The sequence below is a fragment of the Nematolebias whitei genome, chromosome 16, assembly GCF_014905685.2.
Source record: "Nematolebias whitei isolate Nwh7 chromosome 16, NemWhi1, whole genome shotgun sequence".
NCBI classification, from domain to species: Eukaryota; Metazoa; Chordata; class Actinopteri; order Cyprinodontiformes; family Rivulidae; genus Nematolebias; species Nematolebias whitei.
Window position 1 is genome coordinate 16648390 of NC_056513.1, and position 21077 is coordinate 16669466.

General features: G+C 38.5%; 1 protein-coding gene across 1 annotated transcript in view; it reads left to right on the forward strand.

The window, feature by feature from the left end:
* The window catches only part of add3a (adducin 3 (gamma) a), a gene marked incomplete in the record, with an annotated part of 59157 nt that overhangs the window by 29590 nt on the left and 8490 nt on the right, over positions 1 to 21077 (forward strand). Inside the window, 9 exon segments of the mRNA XM_037689730.1 lie at positions 7591 to 7740; positions 7950 to 8093; positions 9860 to 9958; positions 10822 to 10998; positions 13653 to 13904; positions 15295 to 15399; positions 15983 to 16069; positions 18594 to 18617; positions 19078 to 19201. Coding sequence (XP_037545658.1) covers positions 7591 to 7740; positions 7950 to 8093; positions 9860 to 9958; positions 10822 to 10998; positions 13653 to 13904; positions 15295 to 15399; positions 15983 to 16069; positions 18594 to 18617; positions 19078 to 19201 — 1162 coding nt within the window.

Below are 21077 nucleotides of genomic sequence, written 5' to 3' on the forward strand. Positions count from 1 at the left end.
TCTAGAACAACATATGCTCCCATCTAGACGTCATCTCTTTCAGGGAACACCCTGCATTTTTCAACACGATAATGCCAGACCACATTCTGCAGCAATCACAACATCATGGCTACGTAGGAGAAGGATCCAGGTACTGAAATGGCCAGCCTGCAGTCCAGATCTTTCACCTATAGAGAACATTTGGCGCATCATAAAGAGGAAGGTGCGACAAAGAAGGCCCAAGACTATTGAACAGTTTTACATATATACATACATATATATATATATATATGTATATGTATATGTGGGTTGTGAATGTTTTTAAATTGTGCCTGAGAGCATCTTATCCTCCTGCCTGACTTAACAACTTTATTATCTTGGCCTGGAGGTTGCCTTGGACTGAACACATTGTTCTGAGTGGCGTCTCCCTGACGCCTACATCTGCAGATAAGTTAGAGACGAATATCACCTACTGAAATGTTATGATGATGTTGTAACAGTCAACAGAAGAACTGGTTTGGGGTTCATTCTGTGACGCTGTATGATGGTACTCTGTCCAGTTTAAAATCTTCACCTGCCCAGAGTTTGTGGTTCTTTATTAAGTCAGCAACTTAAGTGTAACAGATCTTTTTCTAACAACTGGCCACCCCAATCATTTGAGGAAACATTGCTTTCTAGTTTTTATATTTCTTAAAAGTATAGTTTCCTTAAATGATTGGGGTGACTGAAGATTACTCTATGGTGGCCACCCCCTGGCTCCATCATTGTGCCTGGTGGTGGATATATTGCTCCCTCCCTCCGTCCGTCATGTTCTGACACTCGGTGCTGCCTCAGACAAGCAAAACATAAAAAGCTGCCTCTGTTCTTATACACAGTGTAACTCCTACCCTCTTTAATGTCTTGCACCAAAAACACTAAGGTTTACTTGCATTCCCTGTTCGACTCTAGTCCAGAAAAACCCTAATTTCAAAAGCTACAAACCAGTCAAATCATTCAGTGACGGGAACATCGGCATACACACCAGCTGGTATTTTTACTCATTCGAATTCAACCACTCACCTAAAAATTGACAGCATATACTTGTTTGTTAGAAAAAGCAGTGTGTTTTGTTGCTCTCCTGCTTTATTTTCAACTTGTTAATGTTTACTGTCTGACCTGCAGAACGAGTTGGCAGACTGATAAAAATCAGACAGCCTTTTGCAGGTTGTGTTGTTCTTCTTTTTTATTTTTATTCATTTTATTTTTACTTTTTTAACATCAGAATATCATACAAGCAACACAGTTGGGCAAATGTTAGCAAAAGTAGTCAAGAAAGTTCTGGGATAAAAGCTTAAATCACTATTGGGTGTGAAAGATTATCACCAGACGCCGAAGTTGAAAGTGCCATTATGGATTTGTGTGTGTGCGTTTGGCTGTCTGGCAAATAACTCATCAACAAGTGTACATATTTTAATGCCTATTGCAGCAAGTATTTAATGAATGTACATATTCAACTAAATAACTTTTACAGCCAGTTAGAGTCAAGATGGCTGACGTTGAAAAACACAAAAATGGCTACGTCTAAGTCAGTTTAGCACATTTTTACCTAATATTTGGTGCAGTAGCAATGAAATGCTGAGGACGAGAAAAAACATCTTGACTCACCAAAAACACCCCCCCCCACACACACACACACAAAAAAAAGAAAGAAATACCAAAGCATGCTACGAAGTACAAAAGAAAGCACCAAAAGTGAAAAAGAAATGCAACATATACAAGGTCCAAAAGAAATATAGTAAACTGCATGGTAGAATACAACAGTGCTAGTAGGATGAATAAGTACAAAGTATCTCACAGAAGACCTGTTTTAAACAAACATAGAGTACAGACAATAATATACAGCAATAAAAATAAAAAATAGTGTTATAAAAACACTGTTACTGTTAGCAGCATGGTCCTATTAGCAGTGAGGTTCTCTTAGCAGCATAGTTTATTCCCTTATAATTTTGTCAATTTTGCACGTATTGAGCTAACATTTGATGTGGTAGTAGCTGAGAATCATTCATAATGCATACATTTATACACATTATGTTATAAAAGTTGGGTACAACTTTGTTATTTACAAGATTATCTTTGTCAAAAACCCTGGCATGAAAGACGGCGGGCGATATATAACAGTATTTCTGAAAGGAATGATAGGCCTTTAATTTTTATATGAGCTTTTGAAAAATGAAGCTCATTGATGTTTGTTGTGTTTGGACAGTAAAGCATGTTTGTATGAAAGGGAAGGAAACAAATTCAGAGATGAGAGAATCATGACTCCTGGCACTGAGGTTTGATCTCTCTGGGTTTGATTGCTCGGCTGTCTTTCTATTCTCCTTCTTCTCTTTCAACCAGCTTTCGTGCATTTGGGTCTCTGTTTACATGGTTGAGTGAAAGTGAAGAAACGTTAAGATTGTTTAGGAGGATATCATTCAGAAAAACACACTCCTAGGGTTGTGTTGGGGTCATATGGGTGTGTGCGGTTATCTTTGGTCAGCTTCCATCTGCCGTTCCCTCTCGACATGTCTGAACTCTGAAATGAAGGTGAAGTCATCTGAGTAAACAGAAAAACAAAACTATTACCAGTAAGTATATTCTGTGGATTTTTATTTTTAGTTTGTGTGTGTTTTATTTGACTTGGCAAAGTTTTCAGTTTAAAGTATTTCATCGTAAGCTGCAAAATAATATTAGAGACACTCAGATCTTCAGGTCAAACTCTTCCCATTAGCTTCTTTTTGTTTCTCAGTAGCGTCATGTTTCAGATTCTTTCTGAAACATCCCTTTGCATATTTATATTATTAGCTGGGCCACATTTCTCACTATATTTGATGGACAGGCATTGATTTGAAGGACGTGACAGGGTGATCTGATGTTGCTTTGGACATGTGATGTAACTGAATCAATGTGCGACAGCTTGCCATCTGTCTGAGGCTTTGTGGAGAACAAATATGATCGTAATTACTTCCGCTCGGCTGATGCCATTCACTTGCGTATGGTTGATGGCGGATCGATAGGTCGTCATGTGGTGAAACATCCTTTAGTTCAAAATCTGAGCACCGTATGGGACGTATTTCAGGATTTTCTGCATTAGTTAACTTGCAAACTTTGGACTTTTTGTTGTCATATTTGAGCAGATTTAAGTTTTTTTCTAATATATATGCATCTGTTGCAAAATGGAGCCTTTGTTAAAGATTAATAGCCAAACAAATGCTTCGTTTAGAGCATTACAAAACAAAGTTGTTGTTTTGTGACATGTCAACCTTTATAGTAAAAAACTCAACTTTTTGCATGCAATGTTTGCTAATACCAATGCTAAGTTGCTTCAAAATCTTTGAATATCTAAGATAGATTGTAACTTGTTTTGAACCATATTACAGCAGCAACCCACTATTTGATAAGTGAAAAGGTCTTGTGTTGGTCTTTCCCTTCCTTTCTTTTTATTGTGCATGTTATTCTGCGTTGTGTACATTTCAGCATAACATTAAATGTTTCATCACGAAGTCTTTCAGTGCAGCATTTGTCTGTCTTTTCTGAGATAGAGGTATCTAATTGCTGCTTGGAGGGCTCATTTCGGTTTTGGACTGCAGTTCTGGATTGGTTTTATTAAGTCACAAAGGGCACCTTTAAGTGAAAGTCTCAGCTACTGCCACATCAAATTTTAGCTCAATATGTGTAAAATTGACAATATTATAGCGATTTTTTGCATTTTCCAAGGCCAGTTGGCTGTGTTGGCCATCATGAATTGGGTTGGCTCCAAATGTTAATCAGTTTTAGAAATACGTACATTAAATGTAAGTGAAAATCATTGTTTATAAGTGAAATAAGCATTAAATGTATGGTTCAGACTTTTTTAAGTGTGATTCTGCTGAAAATGCATGAACAATAAATATATTTTCAGTTGTTAATTTATCTTTAACTTCAATTTGAAGAAATACCTTATTTTCCGGATAATATGTCGCTCCGGAGTATACAGGTAGGTCGCATCAGTCAAAAAATGCCTCATGAAGAGGAAAAAAAAACATAAGTTGCTTCAGTGTTTAAGTTGCATTTATTTAGAAGTGTATTTCACAAAGTGAAAGAACAGACATTTAATCTGAAATAACAATAACACACAGAACATAACTGGGATCCTGAACAGGCTTAATAACAGAACAAGCCAATGAGTTCGACAAGCAATTTACCATCCTCGGTTTCGCTAGCAGAAGTGGAACAACAAATAGTTCAAAAGCCAAATAGGGCAAAAAGCCTAGACGGCCCCTCTCGTGGCTAAAATTGGTAATATTCACTCTTTGGTTCATGTAAAAATGAATGAACATTTAATGCGTCAGTCAAAAATTGCATCATGAATAGGGAAAAAAATGTAGGCCTATATAAATCGCTTCCAACTATAGGTCGCAGGACTGTCCAAACTATGAAAAAAGAGCGACTTATAGTCCGAAAAATACAGTAGTTTAATTCTGACTGACGAGCTAACAGCTAGCTTGAGTGCAGCCAATACCAAAGTGAACTGCTTTCACCTTAAAATAACTCAAATCCTTAAAACTTTGGAGCACTTTACGTTTTACACTCCTGTCACTGTCAGTTTTGCATTATTCAAGGATATATAGCTATATTGTGAAATTGTTGTTGGAAGTATGCCAGGCTACACTGGCTGCTAGCAACAGCAGCTAGCATGAGTGGGGCCAAGAGCAAAGTGGCTGGCTGCCATCTTAAAACGACTTCAGTCTCATACATTTCATACTGGTACATACAGTACATATGCTATTTATTCACATTTACACTGCCACCACTTTTATGTTATACAGCTAATTAAACAAACTTTTGAGGTTATTTGCAAGAAAAATCCCAGCCGCTAGCTGCAGGATTGCAAATGACCTTGGAATTTGATTTAAATAACTGCATAATGTAAAACTGACGGTAGTAAAATGGCTGCAACCCACTTTGTTCTTGGCTTCATTCAAATGAGCCGTTAGCTTTTAATCCTGTCTGAAATAAACTTAATTGCTCCAACAGAGCTAGTTTAAAGCACTATCTAACAGGTAAGATATTGATTGTTCATAAATTGTTCATATAGGAACTGTTGCTTTACATGTGCGTTTCACTTGGTATTGAATGCAGCTAAAGTCAAACTGATTGAACGATATAGGAAAATAGAAATTGCTGCAAAAGATTTGAAAAGCATTTTTAAGTTTTGTGATGTTCTAGAGCCAGCTTGCTGGTTGTTATTTGTATTTCAAATAATCCAAAAAAAATCAACTTGATGACGACTTCTAATGATTTTTTTTAATTTTCTCTGCTAACTTTTAAACCTTTTCCAAATTCGAGGCCGGCTCTTTTTCATTGATAGATCATCCAGCTCGGGTTGATTTCATTGGTTTTTTGCTTTAGCTTCAAGCTGATAGATAGATAGATACCATTTCCTGTAGTCCTGTATAATCCATCTTATATTGTGAAGGAGAAATGTGAGCTGGCATGTTCTGGATTTTATTCCAGAACAGCATGTGGTTCTGATGGTGTTCCATATTTGCAGCCGAAGTTTAGTGTTCAGTTTGGTTTTTGATTTTACATTTGATGGACATCTGCAATCAGTTCTGGCATCGCCCTCTGCTCAGGTTTAAAATCAACGACTTCCTGTCTGGCTTTCTTTCATACTTGTGCACCGGTTATCTGGCTCCTTTCCCCCTTCAGAGTCTTTTTAGCTCTATCTTTGCCTCTAAATCTTTCCTCTCCTGTCAGTTAATGTAATAACTGCCAACTGGCTGCTAATGAAGTTGTCTAAGTAAGGGGCATTTTGTCCACTTCCCTGATCGTATCACGTTTCCTGATAATGACATTTTATTGAGAGAAGCAGACAGACAACAAAGATTGTTGATATTTTTTGTTGTCATGCTCTTTCATTTTGACATGTGTCACTGTCTGCCTGGTTGGCATTAAGGAGGTTATTAAACGTCTTTGTGGGGATGGATCTGGTTTTGTGCCTATTCAGTTTTTAAACAGTCTTCCATTCAGGTGAGCCATCAAGATTCAATTCAGTTTAGTTTATTTATGTAGCACCGAGTCACAACAGAAGTCATCTCAGGGCACTGAACAGAAACAGTCATATACATATAGTCAGTTAATGAGATTATTTATCTAACGAGCTAACAGATTGCTTTGAGGTTTCCCTTCATCACAGTCTTCCATCCTAAGCAAGCACAGAGGCAACAGTGGAAAGGAAAAACTCCCTCGAAGAAACCGCCAGCCGAACCAGGCTCAGGACAAGCCACCCTCTGCTTCAACCAGCTGGGTTTGAGAGGAACAGATACACAATAACTGGTCCAGGATGGAGGCCATCAGGTTTTCTCTAAAAGGAAAGACAAAAAGACAGAAATCACATGTTAAGAAAGAATAATTAATAATTTGTGGGGAAACAGTTGACTGGAACTCCTCAGACAGATAAAGCCCTCCGGATAGAGGGTGAAACATCTCTAGAAAAAATAAACTGTCCAGATGACCTGACTGAGCATTATTGGATTTGGTACCTGGATGATTGAGCATGAACTTTGTTGCTTTGAACCACTTTGGCTGTGGCTGCCTGCCTGGGAGGAGTCGACGAGGGACAGGACAGCCCCCAGAAACCATCTTATCTCCAGCAAACTTGTTGGTCCACTTAAGGAGTTTACTGCTTGGTGGGGAAATGGTTTACTTGGAACTTCTCAGACTGATGAAGCCCTCTGGATAGAGGGTGAAATGTCTCTAGAAAAAAGAAACTGTCCAGATGACCTGACTATTGTTATTATTATTGGACAAATATAAACTATTTCTTTAATGAAATGAGGTCAATTTGTTCTCCATTTGTCCAAGGTTATAGCAGCATAGGATAAGGAATAGGTCAGGAAACCAAGCCGACTAACTATAAGATTTATCAAAAAGGAAAGTCTTCAGCCCAGTCTTAAAACTGGACAATGTGTCAGCCTCGTGGACAGAAACTGGAAGTTGGTTCCACCAGAGAGGAGCCTGATAACTGAAAGGTCTTCCTTCCATTCTGCTTTTGGAAACTCTAGGAAACACAAGTAAACCTGCAGTCTGAGAGCGAAGTGCTCTGTTGGGAAAATATGGAACTGTAAGATCTGTAATATAAGATGGAGCTAGGTTGTTGAGGGCTTTGTAGGTTAGAAGTAAGATTTTGAATTCAATTCTGAATTTGACATGGAGCCAATGGAGAGAAGCTAAAACTGGAGAGATATGATCTCTCCCAGTAACTCCAGTTAAGACTCTGGCAGCAGCATTTTGGATTAACTGAAGACTTTTTAAAGAAGTATTTGGACACCCAGATAATAAACCATTGCAATAGTCCAGTCCAAACGTGACAAATGCATGAACCAATTTTTCTGCATCACTTTTAAGCCAGATGTTTCTAATTTTAGTGATATTACACAGGTGGAGGAACGCAGTTCTAGTAACGTTTTTAAGATGCTCCCGTTAAGTTTAATAGCCCGTATTTAAATGTCTTTTATCCCGTTTTAACAGCAGTTTGGAGTAAAAAATAATTAAAACAAACCAAATCCAAAGCAGACTTCCGCTGAGACTCCGCTGTTCTCGTCTCTTCAGGTGAAGGTGAACATCATCGGGGATGTGATCGAGCAGGGCTCCACCAACCTGAGGATTGACCCCGCAGGTTTCAGCCCACACGCTGCCATCTACTCCATGCGGCCAGACATCCGCTGCATCATACACGTGCACACGCCTGCCACAGCAGCTGTAAGTTCACTTTGCACCGAACTGTGTCGCGTCTGGCTGTCCTGCAAGCAAACAACAGTCCAGTTCAGTCTCTGCTTCTGCTGCTCGCTGACACTTTATTTTACTGGAGGACTCTAAGATCATAACACAGAGATAACTCCTGAACCTGAAATATATGTCTCTGAAATAATTTGCTGCTTTTATGCACCACTGTCTTGCCTCGTGTTTAGGTGTCATCTATGAAGTGCGGCATCCTGCCCATTTCTCAGGAGGCGTTGATCTTGGGTGACATTGCGTACTACAGCTACCAGGGCAGCCTGGATGACCAGGAGGAGCGTATAGAGCTGCAGAAGGCCCTGGGGCCCACAGCGAAGGTGGGAGGAGCAAAACTAATCACGTACACACGATACCTTCAAGCAGCGTTAAAAATAATCCAAGGAAAAGGATATTCTATATTTGGTTCTTGGACTCAAGAAAGAAAAGAGCCAGTTATCAGGGTGTGGTGTGTTTAAAGTAGGAAGCAGTGGGGCGTCCTGTTAAACGATCTGCTCTGCTTTTGTTTCTAAACTGGCTGCAGGTATCAGTAGTTTGTATTCGTAGGATAAAAATTTATATTTTTTACTCAATTCTTAACAACTTGTTTAATCTGACTGTTTATTTATTTTTATTTAATTTATTCGTTCATTTAAAAGAATTTTTAAAAAAAATGTCATCAAAAAGAAGAAAAAAATTGAATGAAAAGGGTACAGAAGAAGAAAAAATTCTTATAATATCTGCCCCTTATTTAAAAAAATATATAAAATAACTACGAACAACAACTCGGGCTTGAACAATCCCCAAAGCGAAAACAAAAACCATGAGGCATTCTTCACATTGTATCATACTTTCCTAACAATTTTAACTTAATCATCTTTTTAAACATATAAATTGTTTTATAAATTTTTATGGTGATATCGAGGCAGTTCCACAATCCTATTCCCTGAACTACAACGCAGCTCCTTCACACTAGTTCTTTATGGAGGTTTTACAAACATTTCCATTCCCTTCAGGTTATAACGACTCTTTTTTTAACAAAATTTAATTGAATATTTGGGGGTAATATTTTTTTATGAGCTTTATACATGACTTGTAAAATACTATATTCAACCAAATCATAAAATTTTAATAATTTCAACTGATGAAATAATGTTAGTTGGGTGACCATAGCACTTCCTACTGATAATTCTTATAGCTCTTTTTTTTTTTGTAAAATAAAAATAGGAGTTGTAATTGTTTTGCATACTTTTGCCCAAACTTCAATACAATAGATTAAATATGAATCAATCATTACATTATACAATATATACAAAGTTTTGTCATTCAAAAACTATTTTACTTTATACAGGAATGCAATTGATTTTTATATTTTTATTCTTAAGTAATTTACATGAGATTTCCATGTCAGCTTCTCATCAATAACAACACCCCAAAATTTTATTTCATTAACTCTCTGTATTTCAGTACTGTCAATTTTAAATGGGACTTCGATAGTTTTCTTTCTATTACTAAATATAATGTAGTTTGTTTTTTCCAAATTTAACGATAACATATTAAGTTGGAAACTAGTTTGTATTTTTACAAATTCTGCCTATATTATTTCTAACATCAGTATCTTCACCCAAACAAAAAAACGTGGTACCATCTGCAAATAAAACACACTTCAAAAGCTCTGACACATCAACCAGATCATTCACATACAAAATAAACAACTTTGGTCCCAACACAGAGCCTTGGGGGACTCTACATTCATTCACACAAAATTCAGATCTTACATTGTTTACCTGTACAAACTGTCTCCTATTATTCAAATAACTGGATACCCACTGTAGTGCTAATCCTCTAATGCCATATTTATTCACTTTTTCAAGGAGAATGTGGTCAGTAGTGTCAAAGGTCAACAAAAACACTAACACAATACTGTTATTGATCAACAGCAGTTATCTCTTCTATTAGTTCCATGAGAACCATTGATGTTGAATTATTTGCTCTAAACCCATATTGGTTATTACTTAAAATATTCTGTTCATCTACGAATCTATCTAATCTGGTTACAAATAATTTCTCTAATATTTTTTGCTGTCTTTATGATCGTTTCTTGCAGGTTTTGGTCTTGAGAAATCACGGCGTGGTCGCTCTCGGGGAGACCATCGAAGAAGCCTTTCACTTCATCTACAACGCCCACTACGCCTGTGAAATCCAGGTACACACCCACCCATAGAGCCAGCATCACATTCCAGCCCCCTCCACCCCCCCGTAGCTGCAGTGCACGTTCAGTGGAGCAGCAGGGCAACAGGTCTCTCAGTAAATCTAATCTCCCACCAGCTGCTTTTCACATACCCCCCCCCTCCCCCATAGTATTTTAACAACATTCAGTAATTTGTAATCTCTTGTCATGTGGAAACATTAGTCAAACACAGGCTACTTGGACTTTAATGAAGGGAATTATGATCTAATCTGTCATTGATAATCATAGCATAATTTAATAACTGTGGCATTCTTTATTCATTAAATCACAGATTAAAAAAAAGCTCAGCTTGATGATCCCTTTAGCATTAATTATAGGTTCATGTTGAATTTCATGCTTTGATGCGTAAAGATGTGTCTCTCTTGTAAATGAGTCCCCGAAGCTCAATGGGATTAACCTGTATGAATAAAGGTTGAATGAATGAAGATAATATTAGCCTATCATTGTTCTACATTTGTATTTTCCTGTTTGTTTGGTGTGTTCTTAGATGAAAAAGGTGTCTAATCCTTTTATGAAACAGCGTGCCGAATCCTCCAAGTGACGCTCCTCCTGCCTAGCGAAAGAAAACATTAATCCGTCTTAAATCCAGATTAATTTCTATAAATAAATCCCTTCAGACACATTTGTTATGTCATGCACTATATTTTCAAAGTTACAGTAGATGTAGGGGTTTTGGCTTTGTTAAATGACGTCTTTAGCTCCGCAAACGAGTAAAGACGTCTGTTTGCGCCTGTTGCTGAGGGACCTCTTGCCTGTTTTGTGTTCTATGAGCCGTGGTTTATCAGCTGACTTTTACACACTTCACTTTGTTATTTTAGGTGAATGCCATCTCGTGTGCTGGAGGGGTGGACAACCTCATAGTGCTGGACCAGGAGAAGTACAAATCGCGAGTGTTCACCGTGGCCTCGTGTGACAGTGTCAACATGAGCGGTCAACACAAGTGGAAGAAGGGAGAGCTGGAGTTTGAGTCGCTGATGAGAATGCTGGATAATCTGGTGAGTCGGCAGACTGAACCCTGTGAATTATACATGTCAACTTTTTATGCAAAGGTTAGTGCTTAGAGTATTTGTTAGCAATGACTCTCATCTACTACCACCCAGACCAGAGCTCTGCAACCTGTTTGATCTAAAGAGACATTTTTGCCCCTTCGCTCACTAAATGAAACATGTCTGGAGCCACAAAACCTGCTACAGCTGGTTATCAACTGATGGCCCATGGGCCACTGAGTTTGTTGGAGGGGGGCCTTTTCTGACCAATGGGGGTGGCATTATAAAACTGAAATTACATCATGAATTTGATCATTTATTGGCATTTTTACATTTTAAGACAAAAAGATACCATATCATGTAAAGAAGTAAAATAAATACACAGTCAGGTCATCTGGAGGGTTTCTTTTATTGCTGAGATGTTTAATCCTTCCTTGAACCACTTTGGCTGTGGCTGCCTGCCTGGGAGGAGTCGACGGAGGACAGGACGGCCCACAGAAACCATCCTAGCTCCAGCAAGCTGGTTGGTCCACTTAAGGAGTTTACTGCTTGGTGGGGAAACAGTTTACTGGAACTCCTCAGACTGATGAAGCCCTCCAGATAGAGGGCGAAACGTCCCTATAAAAAAGAAACTGTCCAGATGACCTGACTGAGATTTATTGGATTTGATACCTGGATGATTGAGTATGAACTTTGTTTCCTTCATCCAAAGGTCTTCTTCAGGCCGAGGAGCCATAAACAAACTCAGTCCCACAAGCTGCACACTCCCATAGTGGACCAACCAGTTTGCTGGTAATAAGATGGTTTCTGGGGCCCTCCCTCTCCCCCGTCGACTCCTCTGAGGCAGCCATAGCCAAAGTGATTCAAAACATCAAAGTTCATGGTCAATAATCCAGGTAGAAAATCCAACATTGTTCAGTCTTGAACATGTTTTGAACCACTTTGCCTCAGAGGAGTCGACCGGCGAGAGGGCGGACCCCAGAAACCATCTTATCACCAGCAAACTGGTTGGTCCACTATGTGAGTGTGCTGCTTGTGGGACTCAGTTTGTTTGTGGCTCCTCGGACTGATGAAGTCCTTTGGATGAAGGACGAAATGAAAGGTTCGAGCTCAGGTTGTGTCAAGAAGGGCATCCGGCTTAAAACAAATTTCCAAGTCTTTCATGCGAGTGGTGACCCCTGAAGACGGGAGCAGCTAAATGAAACTTGCTAAACTAAGTTACCGGTACTTACTATGTCAACAATTTCCTGCAGGATCAATAAAGTTCTTATCTTATCTTACTAGTAATTATTATTATTATTATATCTTATCTTACAGATAAATAATGTCATTAACTTGTTTTCTGGTGAGTGTCCTGAGATGACTTCTGTTGTGACTTGGTGCTATGTAAATAAACTGAATTGGATTGAATTCAATAGTAGTTATCGGGCAAAAATCTGACAATAAAACTGTCAAAACTAGCCTTTTCTGTTGTGGGTATCAAAATCAATACAATTAAATTTCATTAAGTTTTGGTCAAAGCTTCAAAGAGCCACTGATGAGGGACTAAAGAGCCACATGTGGCTCCAGAGCCGCAGGTTGCAGACCCCTGACCCAGACCTTTAGCTATTTATAATCTTGAGTTATTAGCATTTTTGTGTTTGCTAACGTTGATTAGCTGTGGTGACCATCTTGAATCAGTGCGACTTCAATAGTTGATCAGTTGTAAATGTACATCCAGTTATTACTTTCTGTATGTTACTGGTTGATGAGACAGACGGGCAGTAATGAGCACGTCTTTAGCAATTATTGGTTCAGAGCAGTTTTGGCCAAAGTGACAAAACCAAGTTAGAAAATATCCCCGCCTGCAGAGGGAAAGACTAATCAGACAATTGCGATTCAAACATTACAGCTGTTAACAGTTAAAATGGCAGTATACGTATATTTGAGAAGGAAATCACTTATTCTTCAACAAATTTCAGCAAAGTTTTTCATCTCAAGTCGTTCAATCTACGTTTTCAAAGAAAATGAATATTCGTCTAGCTCCAGCTGTCATTCAAAAACCTTTTGTCTCCAATGAGCTCTCAGTCAGACGCAGTGGGAGGGTGGGCGAGTACGAGGGGAGACGTGAATGAAGCACTTCTACTCTTCATCGTAAAAATACAGCAAGCGCCCAGCTGTGAATGTGATGAAACGTCTGAATGGAAAGCAGGATGTTGCCGGAAAAGGTCCTGCCAGCTCAGTTGGGCGATGAAGGCGAGTTGAAAGGTCAGCTTTGACAGCGGGGTTCAGATGAAAGGAAAAGCTGAGTGTGGAAAGTTGATTGAAAAACAGCAGCGACACAACTGACGGCGGAAACGTGGGAATGTGAGAAAAGAAAGTGGAGAAATGAGGATAAAGCAAGGGGAGAGGAAGAGGGGGATTGAGGGAGAGGGATGTGAGAAAGAGTCAAACAGGAAATGAGTCCATGAGTCTGTAATCTGTGCTGCCAGGAACCCTACAGCCGCTCTTTATTTTCCATATGAATGATCAGCATTATAGAAGGAAGGTCACAGAATAGATGCGCATTTCTCTCACTCTGATATTTTGTCTCAAATTTCAAATGATTCACGTGATACGTTCCATCAAGTCCTGTATGAATCTGGAGGCTTTCAGAATAAAACAGTCTGCATCTCGTCTTGCAGGGCTACAGGACGGGTTACGCCTACAGACACCCCATCGTGCGAGAGAAGCCGAGGCACAAGAGCGAAGTGGAGATCCCTGCCACAGTCACGGCGTTTACGTTTGAAGAGGACGGCGACGCCACCCGGCTGCCCTTCAAGTTCCTGCAGCAGCGACAGCAGAGGGAGAAGACACGTTGGCTCAATTCGCCCAACAGCTACACCAAGGTCAGCGTGGAGGGTGGAGAGGAGCGCTACAACAGCCGGACAACCACGGTGAGAATAAAACCCAAGCAAACGTCTCAAACTGGAAGAGCTCCAGCTGCTCCAACTTAATGTTTGACTGCCATCTAGTGGTTAGATGGTGAACTGCTCATATCTGGTTATTAGGAGTTTTTATCAAAAACATGTACAAACAAGTATGGCGATTCACAATAGTGTAAATCTAAAAAGGGGCATAGCAGAGGCAGACTTAGATATGGGAACACAAAAAGCAAAACTGATTTAAAAAAAATAATATGGTGAAATAAATAAAATAAACTACAAGTATATTTTAGGATTAGGTTTAGCATGCATTGGTGGGCAATTCCATTAACATTTCATACAGGTCTTCATGTGTTTCAATATATTTCAGAGATTTCAAATATAGTTGGAGTTCAGATAAAAAAAAAATGTTAAAAACTGGGGATGATTTTAGCACTCTCTATTTATGAATAAAGAATTTTGCCAGACAAAATATCAGATTACAACAGAGTTCCATTTTTTTGTTTCCAATAATACTCCAAATGTTACCATGTCTCTGGAAATAGATTCAGGAAGTGTAATTTTCAGTGTGATCCATCTTTCTAAGTGATTCCAAAATATTTTGGTTTAGTTGCATTCATAGACGATATGGTCTATTGTTTCTATATCTTTTTCACAGAATCAGCATTTATTGTCATCAATATTAAAACAATTTCTTAGTAGCTCTTTGGAGGGGTAAACTGCATTTAAAATTTTAAAGTGTTTCTTTTTAGCCTTTGGTTGTATGGGGAGTTTTAAATATAGAGTTCTTAATATTTCTATTGATTTTTTTTTTTTTTGTCAAATTTGCAAAGTATGTTATTTTTACTTATTTTCCAGGGAATAAAGTTTCATGTAGACAGCTTCTAATTGTGTAGTTGTTGATTATTTTGTCAGTAAATGATATTCTATTAATAAATAAAGTGGGTAATTGTGGGGTTATAGGATGATATGCTATTATATGTTGAATCTGATTAATAAATTGTTTTGGTAATGCTTTAAATAATCTGGAAAATTCAACTTTGGGTGGATAGAATTTATACTTTGCACAGAATTGTTCATAGTTTAACATGTAACCATTAGCGTCCATGAAGTATACAACAGACTAAATGTTCCTCTCCATCCATTATTTGTAAAGTAATGACTTATTGCGATATAGTACGAATCTGTTATTCCATATGATAGTGGAGTGCGGTGAGTAATTATGTACGTAGAGCATTTTCCAATATAATAACACTTGTTTATGGAACTCTGATAGTTTGATGGGCAATTTATGTATATTGAAATCAGCTGGAAGTAGTTTTAGATCACCTATTTTGTTAAATATATAATTGGGGAATTATCTCAAAGTAACAATCAACGTTGATGTTTCTTCTCTTCTCAGTGGTTGAAGGCGGACGAAACAGGAACTCCGATCCGGATTGAGGACGCCAATCAGTTCATCCCTCTAAACACAGACCCCAGTGAGGTGCTGCAAAAAAGAAACAAAGTGAGTGAAACTTTATTTAATCCTGCTCACAAGTTTATTGTTTACCTCCAGCTGGCACTAATAACTATGGGAGAGGCAGCCAAGTGCCATGATAAGAATTAAAAATGGCTAAAATTATTATTAACTAGAGAAATTGCATGTCCTGCAAAAGTGCAGTGTGAATGCTTATTGCAAAATAAGTTGCTGGAAAAACAGCTGAAGTTATCTTAAAAACATGCTGAAATGTAGCTGAAATTGAAGAACTAAGTTAGCAGAAGAAAGCAGAAAGAACACGTATTTGCTTAGTTTTGTTTAAATAAGCAGAATTTAGCTAAAAAATTAGTCAATTTAAAAAAAATCACCTGAAATTAGCAAAAAAAAAAATAGCTGTAAAGTGGCTGAAAAAGCAGATAGAAGCTTAAATTAGCATAAGGAAGTGGAGAGAGCAAAATTTTGCCTTATTAGGCTTAAACAATCAGAAATGAGCACAAAAAAGGTAGAAATTACCTTAATCAAGCAGAAATATGAAAAAAAAAATTAATGTTGAAAAAAAAAATGATCGGACTCGCTGTTTCCTGTTGGTGACATCGTTGTGTGGTTCCAGATCCGAGAGCAGAACCGGTTAGATGTGATGTCATCAGGGCCAAGGTCCCAGCACCTTGCAGGCATTCCTGCTGACGTACCACGACAGGTAAGAGGAAACTTGTTTCCAGGGTTTTGGGCTCACAGACTAATTTTGTTGTTTTTAAACACTTCTGCCAGAAAGTTCTTCACAAAGAAGACAGTGTAAGACAGGGCTATGCAACTAAACTGCTCAGGGGCCACAGTTATTGAAAGCCAGCAGCTCAGGGGCCGGACATCCAGCAATTAAACTCCTTATGTAAATAAACCAAGTATTACAATGATCTGATACCTTTTAGATTGTTTATTTTGCTGCACTGAATCATAAACGCAATAAACAGAACCCAAAAGTTTAGTCAAAATAAAAACAAATCTTCACCATGTTTAATGTTCCCCGAATAACCGACATGTTGCTGTTCCAGGTAGGTCCATTAAGAACCAGTTCTCATTTAATTCAATTTAGTTTATTTATATAGTGCCGAGTCACAACAGAAGTCGTCTCAGGGCACTGAACAGAAACATTCACATATAAAAATGATTTGACATTATTTATCTGAGGAGCAGACTGCTTTGAGTTTAACTCCATCACAGAACTCTCATCTTGAGAAAGCATGAAGGCGACAGTGGAAAGGAAAAACTCCCTCATGAGGAAGAAACCTTTAGCAGAACCAGGCTCAGGACAAGTGCCCATCTGCTTCGATTTACAATAAAATGTCTGTACAGGCCATTTCTTCCTCAAACGGTTCATAAATCACAGGTGAAGCGTCCACGTCTCTCTCAGGTGTGAACTTTGTCTGGAACTAAAAGAGGCGGAGCAGAACTCAGCTGGGCTGAAAGTGAGCGCGATGCATGTCAAACGTCTCCTTCGTGCCAATTACCGTGTTTTTCGGCCTATAAGTCGCAGTTTTTGCATAATTTACATGCCCTGTGACTTATAGGCTGAAGCAACATTATTATGGATTTTTTTCCCCATATTTATAAAACATTTTATGATCGTTTTCATTCATTTTGACTGAAAAAAATAATAAAAATGTGAGCAGTACCACTTTCAGCCACTTGATGGCAGCAGAGTAGTAATAGTAATATGGCATGCTGTTGTATCACGTAATAGGTAAAAGTGGCTATAATGACAAATTCAAAAAAGATCAAGACAAAAACAACTGGACTTTATTATACTTTACTGTATACTTTAAGAAAGAAAAAAATTAAATAAACTCTTTTGAATTTACCATGTCCTGGATGACTGAGAATCTTCACCAGCTATTAATGACACATTCAGCCTGCCACAGTCTCCCCACCTTCATTCTGCTTGTTGCTTGGAAATGTCAAAGCAGCTGCACCACCCCGGTGAAATGCAGCTAATTTGACCATTAAAGTGCATCTATTAAGCAAATGTTAGACTGAGACGCACCTTTGCTATAATTTTGAGCAAACAAATAATTGTTTAGGTGCTTTCCTTGTTAAATTTCGATTAAACGAGTAGCGTTCCTCCCTCCTTTTTTTTTCCCTCCCTGTCTGCGTGTTCCCGGGAGCACCTCAGCAGCATAACTATTTTTAAAATGCAGCTAATTTGACCATTAAAGTGCATTTATTAAGGAAACATTACACTGAGACACACCTTTGCTATAATTTCGAGCAAACAAATAAATGTTTAGGCGTTTATCTTGTTAAATTTGTACAGCGGTGATGCATAATAGATGCGACGTATACTGCAAAGTGACATATTTATGGATTTTTCCACTTTATTAGACAAATATTGACTGATGCGATTTATAGGGCGGAGCGACGTGTACGGCAAAAAATACGGTATCTGAATCGCCAAAGACTTCACTTAATAAACTATTAAATGCTGGCACACAAAAGACCCAATTAAATCCCATTTTATGAAAAATATTTAAAAATAGATATTAAAATTCTGCAATTCAGTCATAGTTGCTGAAATTATATAGTGCGCATATGTAAAACTTGTAGTACGCTTGTGGATCTTATCGTACGCATACAAATCTTGTATGCCTGTGCGCCTGCTTTTGAGACTGATTTATCTTCCTATAATGGCTAGTCTGAGCAGGGCCACTTCTGGACAAAGTTTTATAATGTTTCTTTAGAAATAACCATGCTTTTTAAAAATGAAAGGTATAGAATATTATGAAATTGCATTTGCATCAACCTTCATGACATATTTGAGACTAGTTTTTGAAAACAGCAGCAACCTCCGTGTGCAACTAGCGCATCACTCTGCTCAAAATTAAACTCGTTTGTCCAAAGTGAGGTTGTTTAAAAAGCTTTCTACAACAGGTAAGATATTCATCATTCATAACCTTTTCACAAAATCTTGCTTCAAAAGAGCCATAATTTTCTGTGTTTGAGATGTGCAGAAACTCTCTGATAGCCACAGGCAGGCTAACGATGCCAGCAGGGGGAGGCAAATGAGCAGATGAGCAAATTTCTCTTGAAGCAACCTTCAAATAAAACTGATAAAAACATGAGATCATCCATTATCTTCACCCGCTTCTTCCTTTTTTTTTAAAAGTAAAATACGAGTCATTCAGACACTTTGGTGCTGATAAATTTGTGGTTAATATTTTGTCTTCAAGGATCTGGGGCAGATAGGAGTAATGGTAAATATTCACAGGCATTACGTTGTTCTTGTTTGCAGTGTTTGCATTGGATTTAATTTGTTTGTTTTTTTTAGTTGTTAACATATTCAGACAAAAAAACGCTGCATGTATCTGTATCACAAAATTGACTTTTTAATTCATTTACACTTGTTTTGTTGTTTTAAGTCAGTGATGCTCGTTTTTGTGGGTGTTTTGAAGTGTGACGGTTCCTTTGGAGCACGATTGTCTCCTTGACTTGTTTTTTTCACTCAGATCTCAGCAGATGTTTAATCTCAGTTTGGTGTGCGAGTTTAAACGTTGTATGTGAGTTTGTTGATTATATGTTATGTATTTTAACCATTTCCGTATCAGCTTGTTTGCCTGTATACACACATGTATTCAGTGTGTAGGTGTAACTGGATGTGTAAGCATTTATTTGTGTTTCCGTGATAACCGCTCTCCCTGCCTCCTCCTCCCCCAGCCATACGTGCCCACAGAGGAGGAGCAGATGGCTCCCCTTCCTCCCAACCCATTCAGCGAGCTGTCAGAGAAGGAGCTGGAGGAGTATCGCAAAAACGTGGAGAGACGGCAACTGGGCCTCAGCGGTATGAGGAGCACACTCTCAAATAAACACACACAAGCAGAAATGAAATCTGAGAGTCAATTTACTGCTAAATATTGGCAGGATTTAAACAAATTGGATCAATAATCAATAGACAATCACCATTTTTAGAATTCAAAGAGAGAGACAAGTTGTAAACTGGAAAAGAAGCAGTTAGCTGCACAATTATGAACTCTTATTTTGAGTAGTTGAGACCAAATTTAAGAGCAGATGTTTACTTTTAAACTGAAAAGCACTTCTCTCTGATGCATTTATGAGCATTTGTCTTCAAGATGTGTTTTTTTTTATGTGTCTGAACCTAAGGGCAAAACCAAATAACTCCCAAGTCCAGCGGTTGAAGCTCTTAAAGTACTTTACTGTCACTAATTGTCATCTCTTTGCTTCAGAAGTTGAAAGCTAAAGGTTTCAGACTTTAATTAGTTCAATAGTTATTGGTTTTAACCTACAACAGATGTCTGATCCGTGTCATCCCCTTTAAAATTGTTGGAATTATTCCTTTTTTTTTGTCAAAAGTATCTTTTCAAAGATAAGACTCTCTCCTGGTCAAACCTGGTAAAGTTATTAACTAGCAGCTCAAACTCAGCTGCAGAGGCAGATTTCCAGTTGCTCTTTAACCTAATCTGGATTAAAATGTGTTCAGCGATCGTACCCTTCATGAGATGAACTCTCATACAACTCAGCTTCGTTGCTTCGTCTCCTTAGCAGCCAGCCCCTTATAGGCTCCTATCTACAGTGATAACAAGCGTACATGTTGTGCGTATTGTAACATGTGGGGGTGTCCTCCTCACAGACTGTTGTATCTGCACACACGCCAATCAATGGTAATCGTATTGGTTTTTCACTGAGGAAAGCAGTAAGTCAACAGTGAACGTATAGTGATCGTTCACCAATCCCTCTGCAGAGCTCCAGGCGCACTGGACCAGATCTAACAGTGGTTGTTTTTACGTGGTTGCGTGCATCATCAAGGCCATGTGTTCATGCATGTGTGTGGACAAGTCCAAATGTTCTTGACTGCGTGTGCAAATGAACCACTGAGCTGGAGTCAGTATGACAAGCCAGTGTGACTAAGACGGCAGACCGGACTGACAGCAGGTCTTCACACCTGCCACATGAGCCGAGCCCGTTGCCATGACACTGTTGCCCCCACAGCCCCATGAATCCCCGGTGACCCATCTGGATGCAAGCTGAAGTCCGTCTGGAGGGCCTGATCCAAGCCCAACTTGCGACACACATAAACATACACACACACGCGTTTGCAGGGTTTTTCCTGTGATAAACTACATCCTGTAGCGTGTTCATCATCTGAAAAGGAAAAAATGTATTTTAAACACAAAATGTAAAAAAAAAGGGTCAGTTATTGTAGATTTTGTTGATTACTCTCAGTTTGTTCTCTTGGAATGAGATGATATTTCAAATGTCAACATGTTGCACAACTTTATTTTCTTACATGCAGAATATATAAGCACGTTAACGAGCACAGGCCAGGCTGGCATGCAACCTCATTGTTTTTGCTGTGAAGGAGTGTAACAACAGACTATGAACATGAACTATGATCATCTTTTGAGCTAATAATGTGCTAGGGATGCACCAATCCACTTTTCCCACTTCCGATCCGATACCGATATCTGCTGTTAGATGTCGTCCGATATCGATCCGATATCAATCTGATACAGAAAAACTGCTGAATTAACAAAAATGGCTAAATCATGTCATCTGGACCCATTTCTGAAGCAGGTCCAGATGACATGATTTAGCCATTTTTGTTGTCTACCTGGATGTTTGAGCTTACAAACCCAGTGCTGAATTAACTTAAAAGATTTGTTTTGTTAAACGCACACATGAATGTACTGAATTACAAT